Genomic DNA, 14,685 nt, shown 5'->3' on the forward strand with positions numbered 1-14,685 from the left:
TCTGACTTTAAAGAAACCCAAGATTTAGACCCAACTTTGTACTCAGAGGAAGTGTTCCTTTCATTAGGTGGAAGGAAGAAACAGAGGTAAACACTAAAATAAAAAAAATCAAAAAAGAGTTCACATCAAACAGAAGCAAGCTGGACAATGAATAGAAAAGAAAAGACAGCTGAGAAAGGGTGAGAGATGGTTGGGGAAACACTAAACTGATCGAGGATGCTCCGCCAGTCTATGAAAAGACACAGTAACAATATGGAGAGATCACCACTGAAAGTGACTGCCCAAGGTGGTGGTGGAAAGAGGGGGCAAAGTTTGAAGAAGTAGATAAATGCAGGGGTAGGGGAGGGATAATATACTTGCCAGGCACAGCATTTAGATAAGAGACACTGCAGTTAAATCTGTTAATTGCATGCCTGCCATTTTATCAATTTGGAGGCTAAAGGTGCAAGATATAATGGATGCTAGGCTTGGAGCCAAATCACAGCTCCTGCTGTTGAACACCCAGCTACTGTAAGGCAATAGGGCTGCTTTTATTTTTTAAAACACTGGTAGGTAAATACATTGTTTTCCAAACATCAACAGCACATGTCCATTACAATTTCTCCAATAAAATACACAATAATCCAAATGAGCATTAGCACTGGTTTGTATTAAGGATAGCCTGGAGGTAATAGTTAAATGCAAGGCTCGGTATCAAAGAAACACACTGAATTCCTCTGCCATAGGCTGGGAGATATGTCTGCCTGGTTGGATAATATGGAAAAGTGAGGAAAGTGTGGGAGGAGAACAAACGTGTACCGCACATGTGGCCAAAAATGGCATTACCAAGAGGCTTTGGAGGCATTTGTTTCAGAGCAGGGTCAGTGCAATTGGCCCTGCCCAAAGGATTCCCAGTTTCAAAGCCACCGAATTCACCCCCTAAAAGACTGGGCAGATTAGGAAAGAATTCATTCACTTTACAGTGATACATCAAAATCTCAGGCTGCTCACACTGGCAGGCTGCTGGAAAAACATGAGACAGGGACTTACCACACCTGTATCTAACATGAATTGCCATTTGTTTAATAAAATAGGATTCTTACGAGGAGCTAGATTAGATAATCGGTTACAGAGCCATTTGTTTATACATTTCTGCTTCAAATCCGACACTGAATAGCAGTGACAGAAAATTATTACCAACTGATGCCGGTCCAAAGGATTACTTGAAATGGACTGAAACCCTCAGTTTGTTCTCGGTGGGTAAATTACTCTGATACAAAAGTCACGTCCAGAGTGGGAACGAATTCAAAGAATATGTTTGAAAATATTCCAAATATATTGGAATATTATTGGACAGAATATTCCAAAAACTGAAAAAATTATGCTCCTCTCCTATTAAAAGATAGTCAACCTAAGTCAGATTTGGAAACTTTCTCTTTCCCATTGCTGTCATGCCGACCCACCTATCTAATGTGGGTTACACACAGCAGGGGGTGTTATTTTTTATTTTTAAACAGGCGCTTAAAGTCTGCATCCCTGCAGGCATGAGCGTTTGACTGAGCTGTCTGGGAGAAGGAGAGCAACAGCAGCGGAAGGAGCTCTGCAGCTACAATTTCTTCGTACGCCACAGGAACACACAACCCACCAAACAGCATCACAATGTGTGAAAAAGGCCAAAGTCCCCCGAGCTCTTTGGTATATGAGGTGAGGAATTGACCCACCTTAGAGGATTTCCTTTCAGAACATGTTGTGTCTGCCATACAGGGGATTTACTCATCTGTGCTGCCCTGATTTCTTATTCATAGTCATTGGGCCCCTAAAATATTGTTACTGCAAAAAAAAAGGACCAAAAAAGTCCTCTCTCATTTTCAGCTTCACCTTCTATGTATGATCACAAGAGATTCTCTGACCCGTAAACTAACTGCTCTTTTTGATAAAACCATCTGGTAGAAAAGCCAAATAAAGCATTGTCTAAAATCAACAACAAAAAGACAGGGGAAAAAAAAGATGAAATCTTACTGAGTTTTTAGAGACCTCAAAGTGTTACAAATTACATTAATTTGACAAAAAGCGTTTGGGGAACTTATATAGTTGCATATTTAAAATTTTTAAAAAGGCAAAAAACCCAGATACCCCAATTGCATAATTAAAGTTCCATAAAGAAAGAGGACTCGTGGATCTGTAGATGCAATAAGACATCCAAGTATCTGTAAGATTCACAGACCCTTTGACGTGGATCTTCTCTGCCTCTTCTCTGATGCCTTTGAATTCCCCATGGGGGGAAACCTGTATGTAAGTTTTCTTTACTACTACTCTAATTATTCCCGTGCTAACACAGTGGCATTCCAGTTGATAAAACATAATTTAGATTGTATTTCACATCCCAGTCGGATAGGTCCCTTCCCTTGCCAAAAACAGCAAATCCAGGAAAGGCCAAAGTGGTGGCTGTGCCATACAGGAGCTAATTTAACTCAGGAGCATGAGCTAGCGAGGAAGGCAAGGACAATACTGGAAGCATTTTAACCATAACCACTGTAAAAATTTTGACCCAAACAAGATTTTTTTGTTGCTGTTCTTTGGGGGGTTTGGGGTTTTTTTTGTCTTGTTTTGTTTTTCTTTTGTAATCTGGAGGGAAATATCAATCTTGGCTAAAACTAATTTTTATGTCAAATGCAGTCTCCATTTATACAGTCCCTAAGCAAGACAGGTAATAACTACTCTTTAACAATAAATGACAATGAGAGGGGAGTTTTTATGCCCTTCAAAAACTGTGCAATAAGGTGGGACCCTGGCAGTGATGGGGAGGCAGTTTTATTCTTAAGTTGTGGCCAATCGTTCAAAGCCAAAACTCATTTTCTGAAGTTGTCTTTCATTGCCAAGTGTAAGATTCTGATTTAAAATGACTTGTTTTGCATCTTTGTTTATGTTCAACTCTCTAAACTGAAAGAAATCCAACAATATTCATGGCTCCCCGGTCAATTTTGCGTTGTCACCTTCAACTTCTCATGAATAGGGCTGTATTGCAACAAATTAATTTTAAATGAACAGTCTTCCCTGGAAACATTTCTGCTCCATTTTGTGAATAAAAGTTGTTTTAAACAAGATTACACCTCTGACAGGATTACACCTGACACAAATGCAATCTTTTACTTGAATGAATAGAGATTTTTAAAACTGCGGGCTTTCATAGCGTATTATATGACATTATTTGCTATCCACGACACCTCCCAAAGTCTCAAGGTTTTCTTCCCCTCTCTGCTTCACATATAACGTGCGGAGTTTTCCCAGTTCTACTGGCAGATTAAAAATGAATAATGCGGCTGTTAAAACAAAAAGCGTCAATGAGAAACTGTTTCCTCCTTTGTGTTCATGGGTACTTTAAACAGTTTACAGTCTTGATGACCTGCTGTATGTAGCCCATGCAGGCTATAAGATATTAAGCAATATTCTTACTGTATTCTTACTTTCTCAAACTGACCCACGTGTTTTAATTCTAATGTAACCACTGTATAAAATTATACTGAAAGTGTAGCAAGAAAGTTGCAAAAAAAGAAATGTGATCCAGACAGATGTACATATAATTAGATATCAAAGAGTTTATTTTTAGTGTTGCAAAGCATTTCTCATTTATATATTTATTTATTTATAAGCCTGGAAAAGCCTTGGAAAGCTACCAGCTAAATAGGAAGCATACTTAGAAGTGTGCAGTGATGTATCAAACACATTCTTTTATGCCATGTTGAAACATTAAAATGGTCGGACATTTCTCTGTCCATCTCTCTGATACATCACTAGAAAATATAAGAATTCAGACCACTGTGCCTGAGGTTAAAAGGAATTTAGTATAACTCACTTTCCCGGGGAGCCGGAAGAGAGATTTGTAGCACAACAAATAGCTAAGAAAGAGCATGCCAGAAGATGTAATTCAAAATTGGTGACAGTTGTTTAATTAACACTTTCTTCTGGCTTCTTACTGCGTAAATTATATTATACAAATTATACTCACCTACAAACCAGCATGTGGGCAGAAACAGCTATAAAAAAGTTTACACTGAAAGGACTGTATCTTGCATTAATACACTTTACTCCTAAACCTGGTCCTAGAACTATTAGCAGTCACTCGGAGTACCGCTGGGTCTTTTTTGTTACGGTTTGGTTTTTTATTAATATTCAAAGTCATCCAGAAAGGTGTAAAGCCCAGATCAGAGTGACTGCTGTGCCCTGTAGATGATGCATTTCAAAGTTCCTCTGTATTCCCAACAATGAAACTTCAGTCCTAATCCCGCAAGCTAAGAGCCCCGTGCTGCAACCACTAAAAACTAACAATATTTCTTCTCCAAGTATTCTGAAAATGGCCAAAAATCAATGACATCCAGACCTATTTTTTCTTATCAGCTAATTAACCTAAAAGATACTGCCATCTATCCAGAAGAAAATAAGTGGTAGAACATTTGCAAGTCACACAATGGTGTAAATAATCTGCAACACTGACTAGCATGCACAGAGAAAATATAAACACACATACAGCTAAATAGATGTATAGCTACAGATATACAGTAATGTAAATGTATCTCCTCCATCACTCGGTTTTTGGTTTTTTTTTTTGGGTTTTTTTTTTTGGTAAAAAGGTACAAGATCACTGATGATAACTCAAGAATCTTCAGAGGCATCATCAAAAACTCACAAATACCAAAAAAGGAAGGAAAGAATTTGAGAAGTCCAAGAAGAAATGAAAAAATAAACCCTAATGTATCCTCTTCCACTTGTACGAAATATTTCAAACAAAAGTAAAAAAAATAAAAATCTGAGTGTGAAGACAATGTTAAGAAAAGGGGGATGCTATCAGAAATCTAAAAAAACGGGGAACTAATTTCTCATAAATTTCTAGTGCTGCAACAACAACAAAAAAAATCCTTTGATCCCCATACTTGAAGGCAAAACATCCTGGATGATGGTACCTTTTCACTGGTAGTGAAACAGCATCTTCAGCATGTAAAATAATACCAATTTTTCTTTCTTTTTTTTTTTTTTTAAACTATCTGGTTAATCAGTATCTAGATTCTTTCCTACAGCAATTAAAACATTATTTACGCCCTGCAGTCTCACACCTGATGTCTTCTTCTTGAAGAGAAATGTTTTGAATGTTTGACCTCAGTTTTCACCAAAAAACACATATTTTGGTCTGTGCACTTAGTTTATGTGAAACAGCCTCAAGATTCCTCTGCTCGGTGAAACAAAGATCTTTTTAAAACCATTTTACATAACCTCCCCATCCTATCCACTTTAAACTGGTCTAAAGGAATTAGATTACAGGTAAAGAACTCCTCTTGAAACAGTCCCACTTTTCATCTGTAAGATTCTTTCAAAATATATTCAGAAAAAATAAAAATAAAATTAGCAGCTTTAAACCTCAAGTAAACAGCGAGGTTTGTGGGTGAGTGAAGGATAACTCAAAAAAATCACAGCACCTTTCACGTCCATGTTATTCCTTTTGCTTTATTTCAAAATAATAGAATGAAAATAGCTATGTCCTTATTTATTACCTATGATCTGATTATTTCCATTTGCAAATAATTTGTCATATTTTTGGCTGAGGAATATGCAGATTCAGCACAAAAAGGAATCCTATACTTTGCTTGCAAGAAAGAAAATTAGGCTGTACTGTTTTTAAAACATTCCAGCTACAATAATATAATTATTATTAATCTGAAGAAATGATATGCAGTTAATGACCTCTGAGAGGCTACAATTTTAAACCTTTTTCCGACCCTAGGGAGATGGAGGATCAGCAGTTAGTGTTCCAATTCAAGCCCTAAGCCTGTGCCAACATATTTTATAAGCTAAATCCAGGTTTGGGAGACAGGCTGCATATTTTTCAGAGACTAAACGAGCATAAATCACAAAGTGCCAACACACTATGAGGTTAATGTTGTGTTTTACTACAGTAAGCAATTTCTATCACCATTTAAAATGAGACAAGCAAAATTCAAGCAGACAAAATCTCATGCATCAAAGATTAATTTTTCAAGTACTGAGCGTAGGCTTTGGCTACTGAGGGAACATATTAGAGTGGGAGCAGGAGCAACCGCTGCAGTTAAAGGAGCATAAACATCGCCATTATAACCCCTTCTCCTTGTCAGCTGACTGTAGCGATCACAATTTTGTTTATTTTTCTGCTACGCATTAGACTTTTTATTTTTTTATTATTATTTGAGTAAAAAGGACCAACTATATCCAAGTATGGAGGAAATAAAATATATTAGCCTTAAGGGGCACAACGCCCTGCTCCAGTGCCAACATGCCTGAGGAATGACTGTACACCACCAGTGTGGAAAGGCATATTCCAGTGCAAATTATTCTTCACCAAATTAGGAGACATTTCAAATAGCACCTTACACATAAATTAAGCATTAGGAAAGTGTTTATGCCTTGTAACTTACTCTCTGTTTCATCAAGGGGGTATCCAGAGTGTGAACCCCAGCACATTGGACGCTGACGCCAGGGAACTGCAGTACCAAACAGCATGGGCTCCTGTCACCGCCACACTACACTGCAAACTCAGTTGTGTAATTGCTTTCAGTAACACCGAGAATTAGACCTTTGCAGAAATTGTAGATGTCCAGAATTACAGAAATAAGGCCAGGGAAATTCATCGCATCAAGTTTCTACCACCTGCCATTACACTGTATTAACACACACGTTATAAGCCACTGGTGGACCCAATTACTGAGCAAATGGTTCAGTCCTCCTCTTAATTTTGTCTGTGCCCACTCCTGTCCTGGAGCTCGGTGTTCAATGACCAGATTGTAACAAGTGATGCCCAGAAGAAGAGGATTTATATTTAGCAGTGAGGATCGGTAGTAAAACATTTCCTTTAGCCGCAATGCATACATTTGTTAACTGAACAATTTGATGTGAAACGAGGGTTTCCAGCCGTACATGCTGTAAGTTAACCACAGCACGACACTACACAGAGCACTGACAAACGCGCCCTCTGGTCCATTCACAAATTAAATTTTAAAGAATCTATCCATTAAAAAATGTATATGAGCTAGGCTCAAATCCAAGGACAAAGACCATATACTCTCAAGATGGAAGATTCTTGCTGATTCATAACCACACATTTCAACTGGTAGCTACAGCACTTGTCCCTTTTCCACCCACACTCATGACAGACCCTGAGCAGACTTGGAAGAGAAGGAGATGTTTGAACTTGTTTAGTTGAAGTCGATAAATGCATTCCCCACAAGTCCTAACTTCTCCCTTTGTGTGTGTATGGGGGGGAGGGGGGGGTGTACAGAAGGAAGAAAAAAAGCCATAAAGCTTTACAATATACCATAAAACCCTCTCTAAAATCTAAGCAGGTTTTAGGACCAAAGAAGTAATCATTAATATTTCCCTTCCAACACATTTACAGCATATGCAATGTATGCTATTGTTAATGGTGAATATAGCAGGTCATTAAAATGACTGGAGCCAATTAGACCAAATTGAAACACAATAAAGACATTGCTGCACTTATTTTCAAAATGGTCATAAAATACATAAATTGAGCTTATAAAAAAACCCTTTCAAACCTAGACACAACTCAGAAGAAAAACACACAGATATGTAGTAAGCGGTTTTGTTAACCATAAAAAAAACCTTTCCCAAAGAAATCTAAACAACAAAAATATCGCTCAAGAACAAGGGGTCTTGGACCTTTGATTAATATTAACTTGCTTTGCTTCATTTTAAATGTAGTTTTAAATATTTAAGCAACGATGAAGATTTAAGAAATATAAAAAAGGGATAGCAAAAGCTGCTGCAGCTCAGCGCTGTTTCAGGAAATACCTATCTAGAGGTTTTTCTGGCTGTAACTTTTTTTCCTGGTAGGTGTCACGCAGTTTGGGCACAATGCTGACAATAATGTGATGCTACTCGGCCAAGGCAAAGAGTATAAAGACTGGAAATCACTCCTGGAAATCTATCATAACATTTATGAAGCTTCAATTATGTTAATGATTGTGTCACCCTAAGCTTACCAGCAGCCTTTTTCAACTGAAATTTCCTCAAACTTCAGTCTAGTTACGCATCTGGTGGCACACCTGTTTTCACTTCAATATTTAAAAGCAATTGTGGGAGAAGATCAAGGACCTTGACCAACTGGGAGTTAGTAGCCAAGTTAGTCTTCTCTAAGCAATGCTCTCTTGTCCACATATTGCTCACTTTTGATGCCTTCCTTTCCAATTCCCAGACTTACCTCTTCCCAGAACAAATAGGGAGGTAGCAAACTGAACAATCATGCAAAGATCATGTTCTTCTGCACATCAGAACCACAAAGAAGAAAGTATCTCTCTGACTCTCGCATATCAGAAATTTAGAATCGTTTCAAACAAAATGTATGTATTATTATATCAACCAAGGTTTTAAAAGTAAGTAAACAAAGTTCTTTGTGGAATCCTGCAAATTCGGATAATACGCTTGACTATTATGCCCCATTTTTCCAGTTGATGAGTTTTGGAGTACTGGAGTAGAGTTTTGGAGTTCCATTGCTGTATAATCAACCTTTTAATTACAGCGCTGTAAGCGATCTCCAAGAAAATATGGAGAGATTTAAAATCACTACCCTTACAGTCTTACTTTAAAATAGTACCCTCCAAATATTCATCTTTTAAATACAGAAAAATATGTCTATATTATAGAAGCACACTTTTTAATCTCTACTTTTTAATCTCCACTCTTTAATCTGATTAAAAAAATTTAAAGGCTGATTCCTCCTACTGTGTTTAATACTAGCACTCCTCCTAGCTACTTATTTCACAGCAGGAGTTGTCTTTGAGAGCACATTCACATTATTACTCCAGACTGATCTACACAGTGACTATGGACCAGAAGAGTATGCTATATATGGTATTTCCTAAAGGACATTGCTTAAAGTACTAAAAATATCAAGCAAACAGAAAAATTTATTCTAAATATTACAGCTTTATTAACAATATAAAACAATGTGTTAGAAACCGCCTAGCATTGCCAGCAAGGTACCTCCACTGAAAGTCCACCTTTCAGATTTAATTTACCGACAGTTGGCTCTATCCCATATTAGAGGCTGTAAGATTTTATTCTCCTAGGTTTAGGGGTTTTATTATCAAACATTTTTCAGAAAGAGAAAGAAATTATTACCAGACATATTAGCAATAGAAAGAAGTATTAGAAAGGGGGTCCTTTCCTGCCAAGGTCGGGGTACCAATTACCTATGTTGGATGCTTAAGCCCGTTAAATACCTTGCAGAATGGGACTGTATTTTCTAATGTGTTCTGACAGGGTCTTTTTTTATAGTGAACCTCTGCAAGCAGATAACAAGCCACAAGGCTGTTATGGACCCTTGGTTCCAGCCATAAAAACAATTTACATTCAGACCATTTTCTGCCAGTAGAGCCAACTGAGACTATTAATCAAATGAGAAAGAAAACAAGCATTTGTAGAGCTTTAAACAGATACTGTTCATCTGTTATTTAAAGCATGACGGTATCAGAGTACTGCTCAATGTTTGAAGACCAATTGTACAATATTTAGAATGAACTTTTCTTTAAAAGGAACAACAATATGAAGCACAGAAGTTGAGCAATTGATGATCGGTCTGGGAGAGCATTAAAGGAAAATATCTCAGAGCAAAAAGCATTGCCTTTTTCAGCCCTCCAAAGCGCTATGAAAATGTGGGTGCCTGCATAGGTGTTTGCTGAAAAACAACAATAGATGACATCAACCAAATTATGCATTCAGCAAATAACTCGGTTGGCATTTGGGGGGGCTTTGTGTAGGCTTTTGCAGCACAGAAGGCAGATGGTGATTACACTGACTTCTGGAAAACTGTACTAAATGTTACATTAACTAGTAATTAGAAAACTCAGTTTGATTTCCCTTCTATTTTCATACAGACTATTTTTTGGCGTTCAAAAATATATATCTTGAAAAGTTCATAAAGCAACATCTCTAGGCTATAGACATGTTAATCTTGGTCTGTTCACACTATTAGGATAAAAAGATGACGGAAAAAATGAACTATTTTATGTATTCTCTCCCTGAACATTTACAGTTATTTGTGTATTTCACAAACTGATCTCTGACTCAGATGCAACAAGAACAAATCACAGAAAGCTAGCCTACACCCGAAATCTGCGCATTTTTCAGTCAGACATTATTTTTCAATTTTTCCTTTGTGAAGAAATTATTTATCAGACCTGTTCTCATTTAACCTAAGTAAATACAGCAAAGTATTCAATAAAAATATGATAGATGATAAAGGAGATTGCCAGAGTGTTTTTTATTTACCAACTACCAGCTTCCTAACAAAGCATACCTTCCCTTCAAATGCCGAATTTATTTCCAACTTCCTCCAAGTTGTCTATAAAACAAAGCAATATGCTGCATGATCTCTGAATACTAGATCTTCTTTAACATGAAGTCCTCAGCTTAAGCCCAAGTCCTGCATCATACAGCACACATGCAGGCTGCTCTGTTCCAGAACGGCTTTGCTGAATTCAGCAAACTGCTTCCAAGTGAAGCATTTCAGGATCAAGAACTAGAGATGGGAAAATCCCAGGGGTAGGAAGTACGATTGTAATATTTTACAATTCTGTTAAATAACAAAAAAATAACAATTCACCATGTTAGGAAACACATTTCACATTTACTATCATTACTCATCCAACTACAATCATGAGAAGAGCAGAGACAACAAAATAACCATTGCACTACTCAAACTGTTAATGGATTATTGTGGTTGGTCTCCTATATACAAACAGGTAAGTGAAAAGCAAACTCGTCGTGAAAGCTGGCAGTTATCCATTCACCTATAACCTTCAACAAATTGCTGACACACAGAATTGCATCACAGCGCATCTGGATGGGGAAGTCTGGACCTCCCGTCATGTTGCTGCTCCCATCACAAAAATCAGATGTAAAATAGTTTCCACAGTTCAATTGTCATACTATTATGACAAAGTGACAGAGAGTGACAAAAGATATCCAGTGGCTCTTTAAAATATGAAAACAGAGTCTTGATTGTATGATCACTTTTAGATGAATGGTCTAAAAGGTACAAAAATTTAATGAGCCTACAACCAAAAGCTTCTAAAGGGAAAAGTAAAAGAAAACAACAGTTGGTGAATACAAATATGTTTTAAGGAAAAAAATCTAAGAAATCAAGAGTATCTAATTCTCAGCCTCTGCATGCAAACCGTACATTTCCCTCCCTGTGCCTGTTTGTCAGTTAATGTATCCTTTCCCCCTCTCATGTTGATGCATGACCAAATACAAATAGACCTGTCTTTGATGCAATTTCAATTTCTAAGAATATTGATTAAGCAGAATATTGACTTTTCTCTGTGTCTGGTTACAGGTTTTATTTCCAACTGCAAGTGATAATGGGTTTTCTCATTGTTTTGCTTATTATTCCTACATAAAGAACAAACCAAAAAATTTTCCTATAGTCTTCAAACAGGATCCCGTTCTACAAACCTAACTTAAGCAAGACCCATTAAACTGCTATAAAATTTAAAGGGAGGCCATGCCTCAGACATGACCCTTTCTCTTTCTAACACGGTTTAGTGCTCGTTGCTTTGATACCTTGTCTTTAATTTCTCTCATGAAAATACATAGGAGGAACTATACACCTATGGATGAGCAGCTTTTCTGTCCCTCCCAAGATATATTTTTTTTTTAAAGGGGAAGAATTAAACATCAAAAATCCCCAGTAGAGTAAATTACAATGTGTTATCAAACAATCCTATCAGTTTTATAGGAATCTGGGGAAGATTTTGGTCACATACAAACCCAACGTAACTACCACATTGAAACTTCCTCAACAATTTCCCTGACCTCTAGTCAAATTAACCTTTCATAAATAACCATTAACATGTGGTAAAACTATGCATAAAATACAGCAAAGTTTTCCCGTATATAGCAATTATCATTGTCAAGGAAATAATTGGTAGCTCTCGTCATCATCATAGAAGGTGCCAACAAATGACTGAGAACACAATTTCCTTCTTTACCTAAGGCGTTAAGGGCCACAGGAACCTAAAAAGATACCTGCTACTGCAGTAAGCATTTGATTTTACATGAAAAAATGTAGAACAAATTAAGCGAGCGGATCTAAATACATTTGAATGAGCCATGTTCCTAGTGCAAATTGCGTATAAAAAAAGAGATCCTGAATTCTAGTTATATGCTGTTTGTAATGCCTTCTTGGTATTTGTATCATTGTATCTTAATATACTATTCTGTAAGATCCTAACTTGCAGAGGCTTCCTACTTTTTATTCTTACCTAATAGAGTGACCGATCAACATGCTGTCAACATGTCAGTTTTTTCCAAGACAGGCTCAACATATACGCAACAAGGTCAAATAGCCGTCTTCCTATTTTAAATAGGATGGGAATTTTGACAATTCTACTTTCAGCGTGCAGAAACATTCCAGCACTGAGCTGCACTCTGCTGAAAGCTAAAGTGTGACAGATGCCTTCACAGTAATTGCAATCAGCCTCTACGTAGCAGCTGAAAACACAATACATCACTTTGATCTCCTCGGCTCTCAAAGTATTCACAATCAAGGAATCTGCATGAAGAATATGAAATATGCAACATTTCCAAAAACTGTCTCCATGGAACTTAAATATGATAATGTATATTTTGTTCATACTTCATAAAGCGTTTCCACTCCTTTATTATGCATATAAAAGGATATGTTTTATCTTGCAAAAAATAAACATGAAAGATGTGTTATATTTCAGATACATGTAGGTTTTCATCGGATAACATAGGTGAAATAATCGTTTAGAAAAGCCTGAATTGCTTTGAGGGGAAGACATTATTACAGAACATGCTTAATTAAGTCCCACTGCTAATTTTGTAAAATGAATACCTTGTTGAATTAGACTACAGGGAAATAAAGCATGCGTACCAGCTCCACGCGCTTAAAACAAAAAGAAAACGCTGAGAAAGGGCTCACTTACACTTTGCAGGTAGGTCATATCCACACGTAATTTTTGCTTGTCCAGTCTCACAGCCACTCAGGTTGCGGCATTCAGCAACTAAGCAGGGCCCAGCAGCTCTGTGTATACAGCCATCCACTACAAAAGTAAACCCAGAAACTTTTATTTATTAAAAGCTGGTCTTTATGTTGCCTTCACACAAATATATGGTCACAAACATTTACTGCTCATTTTTACATTCACAGCACAGACCTACTGATCTATAAGTAGATATCCAAATAGATACAAGCATTTTTTCTGCAAGAATTAGTCAATGTGTTTATCAGAAAAATAATATTCAGTCAACTTCTGCTAATTGAAAACACCTAGAAAAGGTAAAGCAGAATTAAAATTTCAATATTAGAAACGGATCTTATTCAAGGCTCTAAGAAATTCTCACTACACGTTATGAAAACAAATTTGATTCCCGGCTAAATGCCAAACTCTCTTTTACTGCATACCTCCGATACTTCTGAAATTACGCAGACTGTTTAATGTCACCATCCTATTAATGCCTTATACAAAAATTCCAAGAAATAATGCTTATGGATTTGAAATATAAAAAATACCTTGTTTTGACCTTTTTTCTTTTTTACATTTTTTAATTTTGCATTTTCATGCAATACTTTGGAGTTAATTAAATAATAATTACTAAAGGTTGCAATTGCAGCTAAGTATGCAAGAAAATTAGTAGAGTGCATAGATCTTATTACCCTTGGGAGCCAGCAAAAGAATACTAGTAGCAGCAAAGAATAAAAAAAGGCTGCTGGCACAGCATTTCTGCCCTCTCAACATGCAATCAAAGAAATAATTTACTGTAATTATGGCAAAAAAGTTTAAGAAAAAGGAAACAAAAAAAAGGGAAATACTGTGTGCATGAACATATTACCTACAGTAAGGCCCTAATTCAGCAGCAATGATGAAGTTCAACTATGAGAAATAATCATCATATAAACTATAATATCAATTCAAAAAAGGTAAAATAAGCTGAAGTATAAAGGCTAAAAAAATACTTACGGACACAAGAAAGGAAGATTCTGTATGCATATCATTTGATATGCTTCTGTGATGGAGTGACTACATCAGTGGACAAGGGAAGGGCTACAGATGTCGTCTATCTGGACCCCTGCAAGGCCTTTGACACGGTCCCCCACAACATCCTTCTCTCTAAACCAGAGAGGTATGGATTTGATGGGTGGACTGTCCAGTGGATGACGAATTGGTTGGATGGTTGCATCCAGAGGGTAGTGGTCAACGGCTCAATGTCCAGATGGAGATTGGTGACAAGTGGCATCCCGCAGGGGTCCAAATTGGGACCGGTACTGTTTAATATCTTCATCAATGACATACGACAGTGGGATCGAGTGCACCCTCAGCAAGTTTGCAGACAACACCAAGCTGAGTGGTGTGGTCGACACACCAGAGGGACGGGATGCCATCCAGAGGGACCTGGACAAACTCCAGAAGTGGGCCCGTGTGAACCTCATGCGGTTTAACAAGGCCAAGTGCAAGGTCCTGCACCTGGGTCGGGGCAACCCCCAGTATCAAGACAGGCTGGGGGATGAAGGGACTGAGAGCAGCCCTGCCGAGAAGGACTTGGGGGTACTGGTGGATGACAAGCTGGACGTGAGCCAGCAATGGGCGCTTGCAGCCCAGAAGGCCAATCGTATCCTGGGCTGCATCAAAAGAAGCG

General features: G+C 37.5%; 1 protein-coding gene across 1 annotated transcript in view; it reads right to left on the bottom strand.

Annotated features, from left to right (window-relative positions):
• Positions 1-12,966: 12,966 nt before the first annotated feature.
• Positions 12,967-14,685, bottom strand: part of LOC103917527 (O-acetyl-ADP-ribose deacetylase MACROD2-like) — a 269,054-nt gene continuing 267,335 nt past the window's right edge. The window contains exon 6 of the mRNA XM_009324674.1: positions 12,967-13,091. Within this exon, the coding sequence (XP_009322949.1) occupies positions 12,967-13,091 (125 nt within the window). The remainder of the gene's footprint in view (positions 13,092-14,685) is intronic.

The sequence above is a fragment of the Pygoscelis adeliae genome, unplaced genomic scaffold (genome assembly GCF_000699105.1).
Source record: "Pygoscelis adeliae isolate BGI_AS28 unplaced genomic scaffold, ASM69910v1 Scaffold176, whole genome shotgun sequence".
Lineage (NCBI taxonomy): Eukaryota > Metazoa > Chordata > Aves > Sphenisciformes > Spheniscidae > Pygoscelis > Pygoscelis adeliae.